The sequence below is a fragment of the Neofelis nebulosa genome, chromosome 2 (genome assembly GCF_028018385.1).
Source record: "Neofelis nebulosa isolate mNeoNeb1 chromosome 2, mNeoNeb1.pri, whole genome shotgun sequence".
In the NCBI taxonomy this organism is placed as follows: Eukaryota; Metazoa; Chordata; class Mammalia; order Carnivora; family Felidae; genus Neofelis; species Neofelis nebulosa.
Genome location: NC_080783.1, coordinates 121,880,224 through 121,895,533, shown reverse-complemented (window position 1 = coordinate 121,895,533; position 15,310 = coordinate 121,880,224). Strand labels below are relative to the sequence as shown.

Genomic DNA, 15,310 nt, shown 5'->3' with positions numbered 1-15,310 from the left:
ACGCTTAACTGACTGCACCACCCAGATGCCACCCGTGTGTTTGTTTCTAAGGTCAGAGCATTGCTTTCTGTGGGCTGCAAACCAGTCAGATAGGTTAATAGGACAAAGGTTTTGCAGGTGGTTAGTTTGTCTTTGCCTAGGCTTATATTTTCAGGGTCAGTAGATCAGCTGGGTTTAAAAAAAACAAAAGCCCCCAAAAAACAAAAAAAAACATGGTTTTCACACATACACTTAATGGACCATAATTTCAGTTTTCACATTTTAGGCTACTTTAACTTGAAACTGTTTTTCTAACAACTGGAGAAGAGAGGATCTTACAGGAGGTGTTTTTCAGAGCACACTGAAATCCGTGAACCTCCAGGCTCTTCCAGACAAGGGTCAGAAGTTGCTTAAGCAGATCCGGGAGTTGGAGGAAGCCCTGGGAGCTCTTGCCCTCTCCCCAGAGCCAGGTGAGATGGGCTGCACCCCAGAGCCAGGTGAGATGGGCTGCACCCCAGAACTCAGGGTTTGCGTGAACTTTACAAGAGACATTCGAGAAGCCCTTTTGATAAAGAAGACACTGATTGATTCACCGCTCCTTTTGATGATCTACTTCTGAGCTTTTCAGAATTACACTTGTGATTTAGAAAAACTTCCTGCATTGCCTGTGGACTCTGCTCGTTCCCATTGGTTAAGAGACTTTCAATGCTGTGCCCTTGAGGTCTTCCCGGCTCATGGGAATAGAAGTGGTCCCACCCTCTCCTGACCTCCTCCTACACAGATAATTCCTTTGCTTTCCTCAACTGTAGCCTGTTCTTTCCTTGTTTTGTTTTTGAACAGACGCTAATGAGAAGAGTGACACTCAAGTACCACAGCAGAGAAACCTCACCAAAACTGCCGCTGACCTCCCTCGCTTGGTACCTCCCCCACCCCTGCAGGATCAGGGACTGCAGCCTCTGGGTTCTCAAGGACTGAAGGCCGTCTGCCCACTAGCTGCTGGGGGATCCAGCTGGTGCTATGGAGGTAAGATCCAAGGGCCTGGCCCTGCTGTGAATTGCTACACCTCCAAGTTCAATGCTGCCTAGCAGGTGTCTCTGTGACCATGTGAAGAGAGAAGCCATTCTGGAATTGTGAATTGCCCCTATAATAAAGACTGTGGTGCTCGCCGGGTTTCCACAATGTTTAGATTTCTGGGCCTGCCTTGTTCACGGGCCTTGATCGGTCAACGCAGTGGCCGGCACATGGGAATCATCTGGTAAATGTAAGTGAAAACTCGAACCCACGCCACCATGAGGTAGGCAGACCAGCGGGTACATTTGCACTCCTGTGTGCGTGTTAAGGCAGGGGAGAGGAGCGACGTGAGTCAAGCTGATGACCAAAGAGCCACCGAGAGCAGTGTCACCCTATTTAAATTAGTGCTTCTGTCCTAAACTTTCCAGAAAACAGTGATTCAGAAGTAACCGCAAATAACGATGCCAGTAGAGCCTCAGATATGTCCTAAGATGGGTTGGTTTGTGGATCAGGAGTTGGGACCTGATGAGCTCTCTGGTTAGGTGGGCTGGTAGCGACTGGAAAAGCCAAGGCCAGTTTTCTCCCAGCTGAGGACCTCTAGAGGGACAGAAAGAGAAAAGGAGAGAAGCAAGGAAGCAGAAAGAGGAAGGAAGGGGAGAAAGTCGAGGAGCAATAGTTAACAGAGGGTAAGAAATAGGCTTGGTGCCAGACGAGCTGAGGCTTGTCTAAGAGGGAACGGAAAATGCGTGTGTTTGAGTAGCAGGACAGTCCTGGCTGAGAGCACTGCTGTGAGAGCATCATTCAGTGAGCATGATGGTGACTGAGTCACCTGGACAAAAACGAAATTATGTTAGAGTCTTAAGGTGAGAAAGTATATAATACGTTTTGAAAAGCACTCCATTAAAATGGTTTATCGTTTAAAAATATTGTAACGTTTAAAAATATTGTAAACATTAAAAATATTGTAACGTTTAGATGGTTAATTGCTTGCTGTTTATCTAGAAACCATATTTGGGACACCTCATCCCTGACACTGCAAACAGCTGAGGTGCTTGTCTAGCTGTTCCCTGTGGGACGAGGGAGCTAATACCGCCTGGCTCAGGGCGGTCAGCGTGTGACATGCATGTCAGGGGCTGTCTCCCCCTCTGCCCGAATTAATATCCACAGACTTCCACTAGCTCGGCCTTCCCTGTTGCTGACTTCCCTTCTTTGTCCAGCCCCGAGGATCTTTTCTTCCTGAAATAACAATGGCACTATTTTTTCCTCTGCCACCTCTCCGAAGCTGGGGGGAAAAAGAAACACATCCAAAACGTTGCAAGTTACCTCTTTATTATCCTTTCTGTTATTTTGCCCTTTATTAGAATGTGTAATTAAACAGACAGAAAATGGGGATCGAGGGGCCTGGGAGGCCAGGAAAATCGAGAGGCAAGAATCTGTAGTCCGTGCAGATTGATTATCTGGCGAACCACGAATTGCCGGGGTGAAATACTTGAGACACCTTGAGTGAACGCCTGTTTGTTCCCAGGCCCTCCCAAACCAGATGGCCCTCACGCAGTGTGGAAAATCATAAGTAAAGCCATTGACGAGCTACATCAGTCACTGGAGTCGCGGCCTGCCGAGACAGCTTTGGCAGAGGATCCCCCCGGGCTGAAGGTGAGCCGGGGAAGATTCCTGGCGCGGAGTGTCCCTGCACCCACAGACCCTGGGTCTCTGCCCGGCAGAGTGCCGTCCTGGTGGATCTTTCCTACGGATAATGCTTCCGCGGCTTCTCTTGTATTTTCTCCTCCTGCTAAGCAGTGAGGGAAAAAAAAAATAGTTTTTTTTCCCTAAAGCCATAAAATTATAGAAGTCTATAGCAGTAAAAGATCCGTTTACGGAGCTTCACTGGGTGCCACGAAAGAATTGCGAAGGAAGGATGCGAAGGAATTGCGCTCTTAGGGAACTGGTTGGGGGGAGTGCACATGCAACAGATATAAGCCAGCCAGAAAATGATGCAAGAACAGAGGTACCGTGTGCATTGTAAGGGACCGCAGACAGTATGCAGCATACAGAGGAATCAAAATAAGGGAGAAGTCACTCTAGGTAAAGAACTCTTCGTTGCCTGCCTATTCCGTGCCTTAAAGAAGTTGCAGGCTAAAGATTACCGAGAGGGTAGAAGCCGAAGGCTCCGTCAGAGAGGAGATACGGGGCTCGATTATTAACAAGTGAAGAGCGAGGGCAGCAGGTGGCGCTACTGAGCAGGGTGGCCCTGGCCATGCAGCCTGGCATAGGGAAGCAGCTCAAGAGAAATGACGGAATCACTGTAGAATTTTGAGCGAGGCGTTTTCTGAAGATTGTTGTTGTGGTGGAGCACAGGATAAAGTGGAGTGAGAAAAGACTGGAAGGGAGTGTCAGTCACAGGGCTGTTGAAATTTAGGACTCACAGTGTAGATTGGGACATTGCCTACAGAGTGGAGACTCGCATTTATTTTTTTTTTTTTTTTTTTTTTTTTTTTTAATTTTTATTTATTTTTGGGACAGAGAGAGACAGAGCATGAACGGGGGAGGGGCAGAGAGAGAAGGAGACACAGAATCGGAAACAGGCTCCAGGCTCTGAGCCATCAGCCCAGAGCCCGACGCGGGGCTCGAACTCACGGACCGCGAGATCGTGACCTGGCTGAAGTCGGACGCTTAACCGACTGCGCCACCCAGGCGCCCCGAGACTCGCATTTAAAGGAAAATAAGGAAGAGCCATCGAAATGGCTTCGTCAGTGAAAGGAAGGTGGCCAGTCAGAGGTCTTGGCAGCAAGCAATAGAAACTGCCTGGCGATCAAAGCAGACACACCAAGACTCTCCCTTGAGGGGGTAGGGGACGCTCTTGATAGACATGCTGGCTGGTGGTGCAAGACTGTCCCAGGCACACCAGGACATATGGTCCCCCTAGGTCAGAGGCGGACTCGGGGACATCCGAGGATCAGTGAGCAGCCCTGTGGCAGCTAGGATATTGGGAGGATCACTTCTAGACACGAGAATCGGAGAGCATGGAGTCCATGCAGTCAGGATCCAGCCCCTCATGAGCAATTTATACTCAGCTTTTGATTCTTACCTCTATTAGGTCCCTTTGCTACTGCACCAGAAGCAGGCGTTGGCCTGGTTACTATGGCGGGAAAGTCAGAAGCCACATGGAGGAATTCTGGGTAAGTCTGACATTATGATAAGAGTCGACATATATTTTGTAATTTTTTTCTCTCCTCTCCTCTCCTCTCCTCTCCTCTCCTCTCCTCTCCTCTCCTCTCCTCTCCTCTCTCCTCCTCCTCCTCCTCCTCCTCCTCCTCCTCCTCCTCCTCTCCCTTCTCCCTTTCACGAGAGCACGTGTGAGCCAGAAAGGGGCAGATGGAGAGAGAGAATCTTGAGCAGACTCCACACTGAGCACAGAGCCCAGTGTGGAGCTCAGTCTCACAACAATGAGATCATGACCTGAGCTGAAGTCGAGAGTTGGACACCTAACCAACTGAGTCACCCAGAGATGCCGCCTCATTTGACCCTGTCACCAGCTCTGGGGTGGGCACTATGATGCCCCCTGTTTACAGATGAAGAAACTGAGGGGCAGGGTGGGAAAAGCAACATACTCAAGAGGTGAGGTCGTGGTGGCACCCAGTAGAAGCTGACTGTGGCTCATTAAGCAGAAGGAGAGTTCATTCTCTGGTGGCACAGAGAGTGTCTGGGAGATGTGGAGAGCCAGGCTGGAGACCAGATATCTAGGAGCATGGCCAAAGCCAAGTAATAAACTCAGTGTCCTGTGGAAACTGTCATGGCTGCTTTGCTCAAGCACCAGAGGAGAGCATTGCCACCCTAGAGTCGGAGACTCCTATCCCCACCCTTTCCTGCAGAAAGGATGTCACAAGGAACCTCATTTCTCACGTTGCTTACATCTGAGTTGAAATCTTATGTGAGTTGAGTGCATGTGATCTCCAGAGCCAGGTCACGCTGCCAGGGCCTTAGGTGCAGGGGACCTTAGAAAGTAAGTTTTCCAGGCTCTGCTTTGGAGACTCCTCAAACTAAAATTTTCCAAGGGGTTCAGCTTCTAGAAAACATGACAGACGGCCATGATGGCTAGTAAGTGGCCGTGTTGGGGATCCTCAAGGTTCGATGATTTGCTAGGAGGATGCACAGCATGTGGTCATACTCATGGCTGTGATTTGTTACAAAATAAAAAAAGTAGGGGCGCCTGGGTGGTTCAGTCGGTTTAGTGTCTGATTCTTGATTTCGGCTCAGGTCATGATCTCATAGGCTTGTGAGATCGAGTCCCGCATCAGGCTCCGTGCTGATGAGATTCTCTCTCTCTCTCTCTCCCTCTCTCTCTCTCTGCCCCTCCTCACTCTCTCTCTCTCTGTCAGAATAAAACAAACTTTAAATAAGTTAATTAATTAAATTGATTTTGATTTGCTAGAAATCGAAGTCAGCAAAGGAAAAAGGCACATGGGGCAAAGCTCAGGGGATACCAGGTGCAAGCTTCCAGAGACCTTTCCCAGTGAAGTCACACAGGCTGAGCTGTGATGACACATGTAAGATGTTACCAAGCGGGGAAGTTTGGGCCCCAGGTGTTTGCTAGGAACTGGCCACAATGGCAGCTTCCGGCCTGTTGGGTCCTGAAATTCCAGACTCCCAGAAGGAAAGCAGCTGTGCAGCATAAACCACATCATGTGGGCACAGTTTAGGCACAGTGAGCCGCTCTTACAAGGTCTGGGAACGGTGGGAACCCTGCTTGAATTCGTGTTCCCACACGCCAGCCCAGGGCCGACCTTGTCAGCGGGCCTTTCCCGGGATGGGGGTCAGATGTGTGGTGCTAAGTCTGTCTGCATGGTAGCAGGGTCAGAATGCGAACCAGAACCCATGCTGTGACATTTTACTTCTGCTTATGTCAGAATGCTTATTGAAACTGTTCAGGTGAAGATGAGAATATTCTATAGGGTACAAACAATAAATTAGGAAAGTTCAGTGACTGGCACAATGACACCACCCAAGAAATGTTCATTTATGGCGCTCTTTGATGAATAAATGAAGGAAATGGAGAAGGACTGTTTTGAATGAACTCCACCTACTGGATCCTTTTGCTTTGGCGGAGTAAGAAATTAAAAAGACCAGGCAATACCACCAAACTGAGATAGATGTCCACGTATGCATCCGTTAAGTAACATTTCAGCATGCAGACTAGAATAAAATCTAAGTCCTAAATTCTAAGTTTTGCAAATGTCACGGCAAACGCCTTTGATCTAGATAGTAAACAGCAAGAGCTAGGGTTCATCTTCAAACGCAAGGTGAAGGATTTGTCAGGCTTGGAAAGGACCTAGATCCACACCGACAGCACAGCAAGGGCTAAGGTCTGCCAGTGGCTTCTCTCTTCAAGTGGAGGTGATGCTTTGCCCTAAGTAATGGACTGTCCGATTTTTGTTGTTGTTTTCCAGCGGATGATATGGGATTAGGAAAAACTCTGACAATGATTGCACTCATCCTGACCCAGAAGAATCGGGAGAAAAAGAAAGAAGAAGACAAAAACATGGCATTGACCTGGCTTTCCAAAGATGGTATACAAATAGCCTGTTACTTTCTAAGTGGACATTTTTAAGAGTAGACATTTTTAAGCTCTGAAAGAACACATTTGGTCATATTTAATTCGTCTATTGGAAAACTAGTGTTAGACTCATTCCTGCGCCATCATTTCTGATGCTAGATCTGCTTAATTACAAGTGATCATTTCTCCTTTTGCTATAAACTTAGCTTGACCTGTAATTAGAAAAAATTTTATAGAGAGAGACAAGGCTCTGGAAGGGCTCTGATGATTATTTCTGTTAATGTTGAGGACATAACCATAGGTTAGGTACAAATTAGTTAATATATTGTTTTCTTAAGGAAGGTCTGTCACAACCTCAGATTGTAGCCACCATAGCAGAAGCTGTTTTCCAAGTGTCCCGAAATTCCAGAAGTTTCCAAATTCTAGACAATTTCTACCTTATCTCAACCTCTGTTTGAAAGTAAAATGTGCAAGTGCGTTAAAGGTCCTACATGTAACATATTGGCATCACCACATCACGTGTAAGTTGCTAACATCCACCAAGACAGTTGGTGGGTCAGTTGGTAGGACTGTTATAAATCTGCCGTCCATTTGCAGGGCCTCTAATGAACACGGTCGCAGCTGGGTCCTGTGCCCCTGGGTTCATGCAAAGAGATGGGGGTGCGGGCAATGGTACAAATACTCCATCACTAACCCATTCCAAAGCAATCTTGGCTTTTCTGAGGGGTTTTGTACTTACATTATAATGTGAATGTAATTAAATTACACTTTTCAGAGAAAATAATACTCTCCTGTGACAAATCTACTCGGGACAAGATAGGAAATGATCCTACCTCTGCCTCCTCGCCACTGTGGAAGCATAATGTTTTTTCTAGACTGAGGCCATGTACTGTACTTTCCTCTCTCTCCTCAGCCTCTCTCTGTCTGACATTTGTACAGGGGAAAACATATACGTGTTTTGAGTTGACAGATCACCTCTTTTATTTCCCATTCTGTGGTACCCTGTGCGTGGAAGTAAGAGCAGCGGTTTGTTAAAAATATTGATTGAGGGGCACCTGGGTGGCTCTGTCAGTTGAGCATCCGACTTCGGCCCAGGTCATGATCTCACGGTCCGTGGGTTCGAGCCCCGCGTCGGGCTCTGTGCTGACAGCTCGGAGCCTGGAGCCTGTTTCAGATTCTGTGTCTCCCTCTCTCTCTGACCCTTCCCTGTTCATGCTCTGTCTCTCTCTGTCTCAAAAATAAATAAACATTTAAAAAAAAATTTTTTTTTTTTTTAAATATTGATTGAAAGAATGAAAGTCAAGAGAAAGAGGAAATGCCTTCAAGGAGTCAAAGACGGTTGAATGAGCGTAACGAGGTACTGATTTTTTTCCCCCCTCAAGACTCCTCTGAGTTCACTTCCCATGGAACGCTGATCATCTGTCCTGCTTCCCTGATCCATCATTGGAAAAATGAGGTGATGAAACGTGTGGGCAGCAACACACTAAGAGTCTGTCTCTATCATGGGCCCAACCGGGAACAACGTGCAAAAGTGTAAGTGTGGAAATACGGCAGTTGGTGTGAGCCCTCGGCATCTTGGCTGAAGGGGCCTGTTGGCCTTCCCCGCTCTCCCTGGGCTTTCATTTAATCAGGGCTGGTGATTTGTGAAGACCAAGGGCACTGTTGTCAACCCAGCATCCTTCACCTGTGAGAAGAGATGCAGGTTGTTCTTTTTGCTGTATCCTCATCCCCGTCCTCAACAGGAGCTGCCATATGAGGTAGCCTGAGGTGTCTGAGTTGTCAGCCAGGGAGCAGCAGCATTTCCTCTGGAACAACAGGATCTGCCACAGTCACTCACGATTGTTGAATATCTGAGTCCAGCTTCACGTTCTTCTTCTGTTCATGCACATGCAGCCAGCCCAGTCAGCCCAGTCTTACAGAGCATTCTGTAAGGATTGTGTGATACAGACTGGTGCTCTTTTTCACATATGAACCATCTAAAAAGTTTTAGACTCAAGAGTTAAGGGTGAGACCTAACCAAATTCCTGAAGGGAGATGATCAGGAAGGAGGAATGAAAATCCTTCCCCATATGGTCATTTTAGTCCTAATCTTTGCTTTTGGTTTTCAAGGAATTATTTTTTGGTAAGACTTTAAGTAATCTCTACATCCAACGTGGGGCTTGAACTTAACAACCCCAGGGTCAAGAGTCACGTGCTCCACCGACCAAGCCAGCCAGGAGCCTCTAAAGGAATTTTTTGTTCCTAATTGTGATGTGATGGTCTGGGTTGAATACTTGCTATCTAGTCACGAACAGAGTTGTTTCTGCTTCCGAATAATCTCCCCAACCTCTAATACTAGAAATTTGACCTCCTAAAGAACAGTGAGTTGCACAATTGGGGGCCTTCAGTCTTACAATACACCTACTCTCATGAGTGAGGGTCGCCTCAGCGGATGAAAAGTATCAGGGCAGCAGTGACAGGCCTGCGTGCCTTCTCCAGCAGAGTGCTGTCAGTGGCCTTTGTTCCAGATATTTATTAGAAATAAATTACACCTCACTTGATTTGCGCTTTGAGCATATCTGATTTGGTGTTCCGAACGCGCTAGTTGACAGTTTGGAATCATTCTTAATTCTTCTTCTCTGTGTGAGACTAAGGCAATGTGTAGACTGCACTCCCTCTGAATTAGGCATGTCATTTTTATCAGAAGCATTTATGGACATTCGCCTAGGTGCACAATATTACGTTTCGTTGGAAAAAAGATTTGTACCTTTTGGTAAGAATCTTTACGTGTAGAGTACAGGAGAGGTAAACTCCAAGCTTACAGCATGTATTTGTGTACCCAAATGTCAAAGCTGGGTTAATGGGTTTTCAGAAATCCGTTATAGAATCATAAGACGAAAGATCAGCTATAGATGAACAATGCTTTGAGATTTTCTTACCTCCCTGAGACTTCAGTGTCAGTCTAGGTCAAATCATTACTAAATGTTAATTCTCAATCCTACGCTGCTTCTGTTATTGCCAGATTATATCAAGCTTAATATGATGCTACTCAGAGGTTTTTCTTTCTGACTCGTGGGATGGGAACAGGGAGGCTGTTTAGTAATAGTGAGCAGGCTATAAAAATGACCGGATGTCAGAGCTAAGGAAGCCTCGTGAGTAAAGTTTACCCCTCCCAAACCATGTGTGTGTGGATTACGGACATGAGTTAACGAATTCTGCTGACTGTCCTTGCAGCCACTCGCATTTTTTATAAACGGGTCATCCCCGCCTGTTTTGTCAGTCACGGAGGGATTGTTTACTGCTTACTCTGTGTTATATCTCTGCAGACTGTCTACATATGACATCGTGATCACCACCTATAACCTTCTGACCAAGGAGATTCCCACACAGAAACAAGAGGGAGTGATCCCGGGTGCAAACCGCAGCGCGGAGAAGGTGAGTCTGGGAGCCGCCAGGGAAACTGGAGCCACACCTCACTTAACTGGAGTCTTTCCGCAGCATCAGAGTAAGGAAAGGTACCTTCCTGGGAGGGCAGGAATGGCCTAAATATTCCACCTGCGGAAACAAAGAGTCCTTCCCTCTGTTCCTTCTCTTTTATTTTAGACAAACTCATCAGTAGTAAAGGTTGAGGTTTGGCACAGTATTTAGTTACTTTCTTGAACTAATAATGGTAACTACATTATAGTTGTAATGGTACTCATCACATGAATATGGGAAACCCCACTTGCAATTTTTAGAGTCTTCGGAGTATATACTCTTAGGGTGTGTGTGTGTGTGTGTGTGTTTACACACACACACACACACGCACACACACATTTTTAAAAAAATTTTTTTAACATTTATTTATTATTGAGAGAGCATGAGCAGGGGAGGAGCCGAGAGACGGGGAAACACAGAATGTGAAGCAGGCTCCAGGCTCTAAGCCGTCAGCACAGAGCCTGACGTGGGGCTCAAACTCACCAACTGTGAGACCACGACCTGAGCCAAAGTCAGACGCTCAACCGGCTGAGCCACCCAGGTGTCCCGATATCTATATATATATATATATCTATATATATATATATATAGATATTTTTTTTTAAGTAGGCTTAACATCCAGTGCAGAGCTGAATGTGGGGCTTGAACTCATGACCCTGAGACCAAGACCCGAGCTGAGATCAAGAGTTGGACGCTTGGGGTGTCTGGGTGGCTCGGTCAGTTAAGCCCCACATCGGCTCAGGTCATGATAACTTCGGCTCAGGTCATGATCTTGTGGTTTCAGGGTCAAGCCCCACATCAGGCTCTGTGCAGCTCAGAGCCTGGAGCTGCTTTGGATTCTGTCTCCCTCTTTCTCTGCCCCTCCCCCTCTCATGCTCTTTCTCTGTCTCATAAATAGTAAAAAAAAATTTTGTTTTAAAGAGTCGGACACTTAACCAACAGCCACCCAAGCACCCTGGGGTATTTTTTATATTCAATGTGAAGACCAGTATTTTAGTACAAGTATTTTTGTATTAAGCCATTAACAACTGCCTCTCCACCTCCCAGGAAAAGAGGTTGCAAATAATAAGTCTACAAAAGGGCCAGAAGCTAAACGATAACCAGACAAAAAACCCTGAATGTTTGCTAGGACGGCCAAGTAGTCCCAGTTATATAGCACAGAGGCTTTATTGCGTAGTTACCGTGGGGCTTTTTTTCTCCTGAAAATACTGTGCTGTTCCAAGAACTAACCTAGCCATATTCGGGCTAATCTCTAGAATGCTTCTCCAGTCAGAACAACTCTTGACTTCTTGCTGGTAATTAATGTTTGAGGTTCTCCAGCGGCTCCTCATTGCTTTCAGGATCAAACCGTAGTCCCGTTGCAGGATGCGGTAGACCTTGTAGGAACTTGAACTTGCACGTCCCTCGTCTCCCACCCCCTGCGCCTCATGCTCACTTGTACCAAGGGGCGGACACCTGCCCTGCGCTGTCATGCTGTTCTCCCTCCGAGTGGAATGCTTTGCCTCTGTTCCTTTTCTAGGTCAGTTAGTTAGTTAGTTAGTTAGTTATACCTGCTTTGAGAGTTCTTTAATCCTCTGGTTAAATGCCTCTCCTAGACCTTGTGCTTACTTACGTCATAGCACTCTGCACATTCAGCGAACGTTAAGGATCTACTATGTGCTAGATGGTGTTTCAGGTATTAGGGATGTAGCAGTGAGCCGGACTGAGTAGATTTTTCCGGCGTGTATTGAATTACCCAGCAGGACTTAATATATAAACATCATGCTAATCTGGATGCCTGATTTTCTTCCCTGCCAAATTGTGAGCTCCTTGAGGCTAGGAACTGTCCTTTAAGTCTGATTTCATATCTTACGCATAAAAGTAGACCCATCAGTACAGTTCTAGTGAATTTTTATAAATCTGGTCAATATGTTATTGAGTGAGTGAATTTCCAGGCTTGACACCTAGTGTAGTCCTGACCCATGGCCATTGCTCAGAAGTGGGTAGAAAGGATAAAATGAACTTAAGTTAAAACATTTTACTACTAAGCATCTTAAACCGAAAGTTGGGGGCTCTCAAGTTGACTTGTTTATTTCTGCCCATTAAGAGTTTCCACTTTTGGTTTCTTCAGCTCAATTCTTATTTCAGTATACCTGATTTAAGCCCTCAAACTTGAAGGTAAGAATGGATCCTCCATACTTTTTCATATTTTCCCTTAACTTCTTGAAGACATGTACATTCTCCCATACAGTTGATGGATTTCACTTGGGTTTCTTCCAGGAGATAGCAAAAACACCTTTGCTTCGAATAGTCTGGGCTCGAATCATATTGGATGAAGCTCACTGTGTTAGGAACCCCCGAGTGCAGACTTCCACAGCTGTGTGCAAGCTAGAGGCCCATGCCCGTTGGGCTGTCACCGGAACCCCCATTCAGAACACCTTGTTGGACATGTATTCACTGCTGAAGTGAGTAAAACTCTCCAGGATTATGTCAGTGTGAACCGTGTCAATAACCCTTCATACTTGTTTCATATCTCATGATAAAGTTCCAGAGTGTGCCAGATTATCTCGGATAGCAAACCTGACAACCTTTAAAGGACAAAAGAATTAATATCCATGAGAAAATAACCAGTTGATTGATTGGCAGGTACAAGACTTTGATGACATCCAGCCCCTGTGTGTGAAAAAATACAGGACGGATTAAAATGAAAGGAAACAAAACCCTCTTTCTTCAGTCTGGTGAATGTTCTGGGCTTTTTCCACTTTAAAGCATATGTCCTAGGGTCAGGCCTACTATTTTATTCGACGCAAACAGAAAAGAATGCTGATTTTAAAGTACTTGCTTTAATTCAAGTCCACCTGCAAGAGGATAGGGAATTTCTCTGTCAACCTTTGAAGCTTTAGGAATAAATTCTACCTACTGATTGCATGTTTTGCTGTAGCAATATGGACAATGTTAATGGGAAAATTCACATTTTATAATGTGGTTTTATTACTGACTTGGGTCCTTTTGATATGTCTGGCAGAGCTTTGCTATGAAATTCACTGTTAAAAATGATTGAATGACAGATGTAACAGAAAATCTGATTTGTTTCTCATCTTTTTTTTTTTTTAACGTTTTATTTTTTTATTTTTGAGACAGAGAGAGATAGAGCATGAACGGGGTAGGGTCAGAGAAGAGGGAGACACAGAATCTGAAACAGGCTCCAGGCTCTGAGTGGTCAGCACAGAGCCTGATGCAGGGCTCGAACTCATGGACCGTGAGATCATGACCTGAGCTGAAGTCAGACGCTTAACCGACTGAGCCACTCAGGCGCCCCGGATTTGTTTCTCATCTTAATGTGTTTCCTTGGACCCTTTTCTCCTCCTTGAACTATCCTTCAATACTTCCTTCCTACTCTCTGTCTTCTTCCCCAACAAAAACAGATTTCTCCGTTGTTCACCATTTGATGATATCCGACTGTGGAAGAGCCAGGTTGACAATGGTTCAAAGAAAGGAGGAGAACGGTTAAGTATTTTAACCAAGAGCCTTTTGCTGAGGAGAACAAAAGACCAGCTGGACCCCACCGGCAAGCCCTTGGTAATCTTACTTTCACGCGTCCCTGGGCGAGGCCAGGGAAGGGGGGTATCCGTATCCCTGCCTTGGCTTGACCAGCCATCGGCTTTGCTCCTGGGGGTCTCTGAGTGTCCCGTCTTCCTGTGAGGGGGCCCCACAGCAGTCCTGATTTAGGACAGGGGGAAGTGCTGGCCAGGCTTTGACTAGGTTTCCAGTGTCCACTGTGGGGATTTACTCTGTAATGCTCAGGTCATTTGTCTGACTTCACTGGCTGCTTTCTCCTCCTCCAGGTGATGCTGCCCCAGCGGAAATTTCAGGTGCACCGATTAAAGCTCTCTGAAGAGGAAGAGAATGTTTACAGTGTCCTTTTGGCAAGATCCAGGTGTGTGCAGTGAGGAAGCACCTCACATTTGTTGTTGTGTTATTCCTGTCCCTGCTTGGGAGTGAGTCCAGGCTTGAGGAATACAGAATTCCTCAAACTGCATTTATGCTATTATCGATGAGTTTGGATATCTGTGTTCCTCCTGTTTGTTTGTTTTTTCTCCCTTTTTCTCTCATCACCCACTCCCCAACTCCCCTCTGTCTCATATACACACTATGTTCTTCATAGGCACTAGAAGCCTATGCAAGGGCTTCTTCCTTGCATAGAAGCCCTACAGTGTGGTCACTGTACATCAGTTCTATATGGTCCTATGGGGCCGTATTGGGAAAGAACATCCCTTTGACCTTTGACCTGATCAGCATCTGATCGGACTTAAACAAAGAAACTGCTCTGTAATCCTTGTCGTCTCTTCTTTATGCTGTCTCTAAAACTCTTGTCCTTCCCTAAATTCCGGATTTACTCTCTCCCTCTGGGTACCTCTCATTTCCAGTGTGAATATGTTTTTTTCTTTGTAAATGCATGTAGTATTATACTATTTATTAATAAACATAAACTAATGCTAATTAATGTTAGTGTTACATTAATGTGTTGTAAGTTAGTAGTAAGTTATCATTAAGCATAATGTTCTATAATATTAATGTGTTTATTAACCCTTATCAATCATTTAAAAAATGATTTGGCTTTTAAAACAATTAGTTTTCATTACCTTTGGCCAGTACTTGCCATGAGCCTGGCTTTATTCTAACAGATCTCCCCTTTATAGGTTTGCAGGGTCCTACTGCAAGCATAGTTAAGCAGTGACCATTGTAAATGTCTTTGGTCGTAGCAAACATTATATGTCCATTTTCTCTTTCGATCTGAGGCAGGTCAGCCTTGCAATCCTACCTCAAAGCAGGGCACGAAAGTGGAGGCAACCAGTCTGGAAGAAGCCCTGATAATCCATTCAGTAAAGGTAAGCAGTGGGACCCTCATAAATACATACAAGAAATGAAAATGTGGATTTAGAGACGGGACATTATGAATCCTTTTTTTTTCCTTTTTTTTAATGTTCATTTATTTTTGAGAGAGAGAGAGACAGTGGGAGCAAGGGAGGGGCAGAGAGAGAGAGGGAGACAGAATCCAAAGCAGGCTCCAGGCTCTGAGCTGTCAGCACAGAGCCTGATGAGAGGCTCAAACCCACGAACCACAAGATCGTGACCTGAGCCGAAGTCGGACCCTTAACCGACTAAGTCCCCAGGCGCCACTATGAATTCTTGATCTGAGAGAGTCGATCTTAGCTAGGAACCTCAAACCAAGCCAACCCAAGCTGATCTCCATGCACCAGGCCCGGTGATGTAAACTTCTTTTCAGTTACTTTTGAAATCTGCTTTATTAAAATGCAAGTAGGTCTGCAAAGA

General features: G+C 45.7%; 1 protein-coding gene across 3 annotated transcripts in view; it reads left to right on the top strand.

Moving 5' to 3' along the window:
* Window positions 1–15,310, top strand: part of TTF2 (transcription termination factor 2) — a 42,388-nt gene that overhangs the window by 16,429 nt on the left and 10,649 nt on the right. For all 3 annotated transcript variants that reach the window (XR_009257769.1, XM_058716068.1, XM_058716069.1), the window contains 11 exons: window positions 335–449; window positions 820–1,002; window positions 2,516–2,643; window positions 4,085–4,166; window positions 6,435–6,554; window positions 7,924–8,074; window positions 9,847–9,955; window positions 12,257–12,441; window positions 13,402–13,555; window positions 13,822–13,913; window positions 14,780–14,865. Coding sequence is in view for 2 of the 3 variants with exons in the window: in XM_058716068.1 (XP_058572051.1) it covers window positions 335–449; window positions 820–1,002; window positions 2,516–2,643; window positions 4,085–4,166; window positions 6,435–6,554; window positions 7,924–8,074; window positions 9,847–9,955; window positions 12,257–12,441; window positions 13,402–13,555; window positions 13,822–13,913; window positions 14,780–14,865 (1,405 nt within the window). In the remaining variant the exon portion in view is untranslated. The remainder of the gene's footprint in view (window positions 1–334; window positions 450–819; window positions 1,003–2,515; window positions 2,644–4,084; window positions 4,167–6,434; window positions 6,555–7,923; window positions 8,075–9,846; window positions 9,956–12,256; window positions 12,442–13,401; window positions 13,556–13,821; window positions 13,914–14,779; window positions 14,866–15,310) is intronic.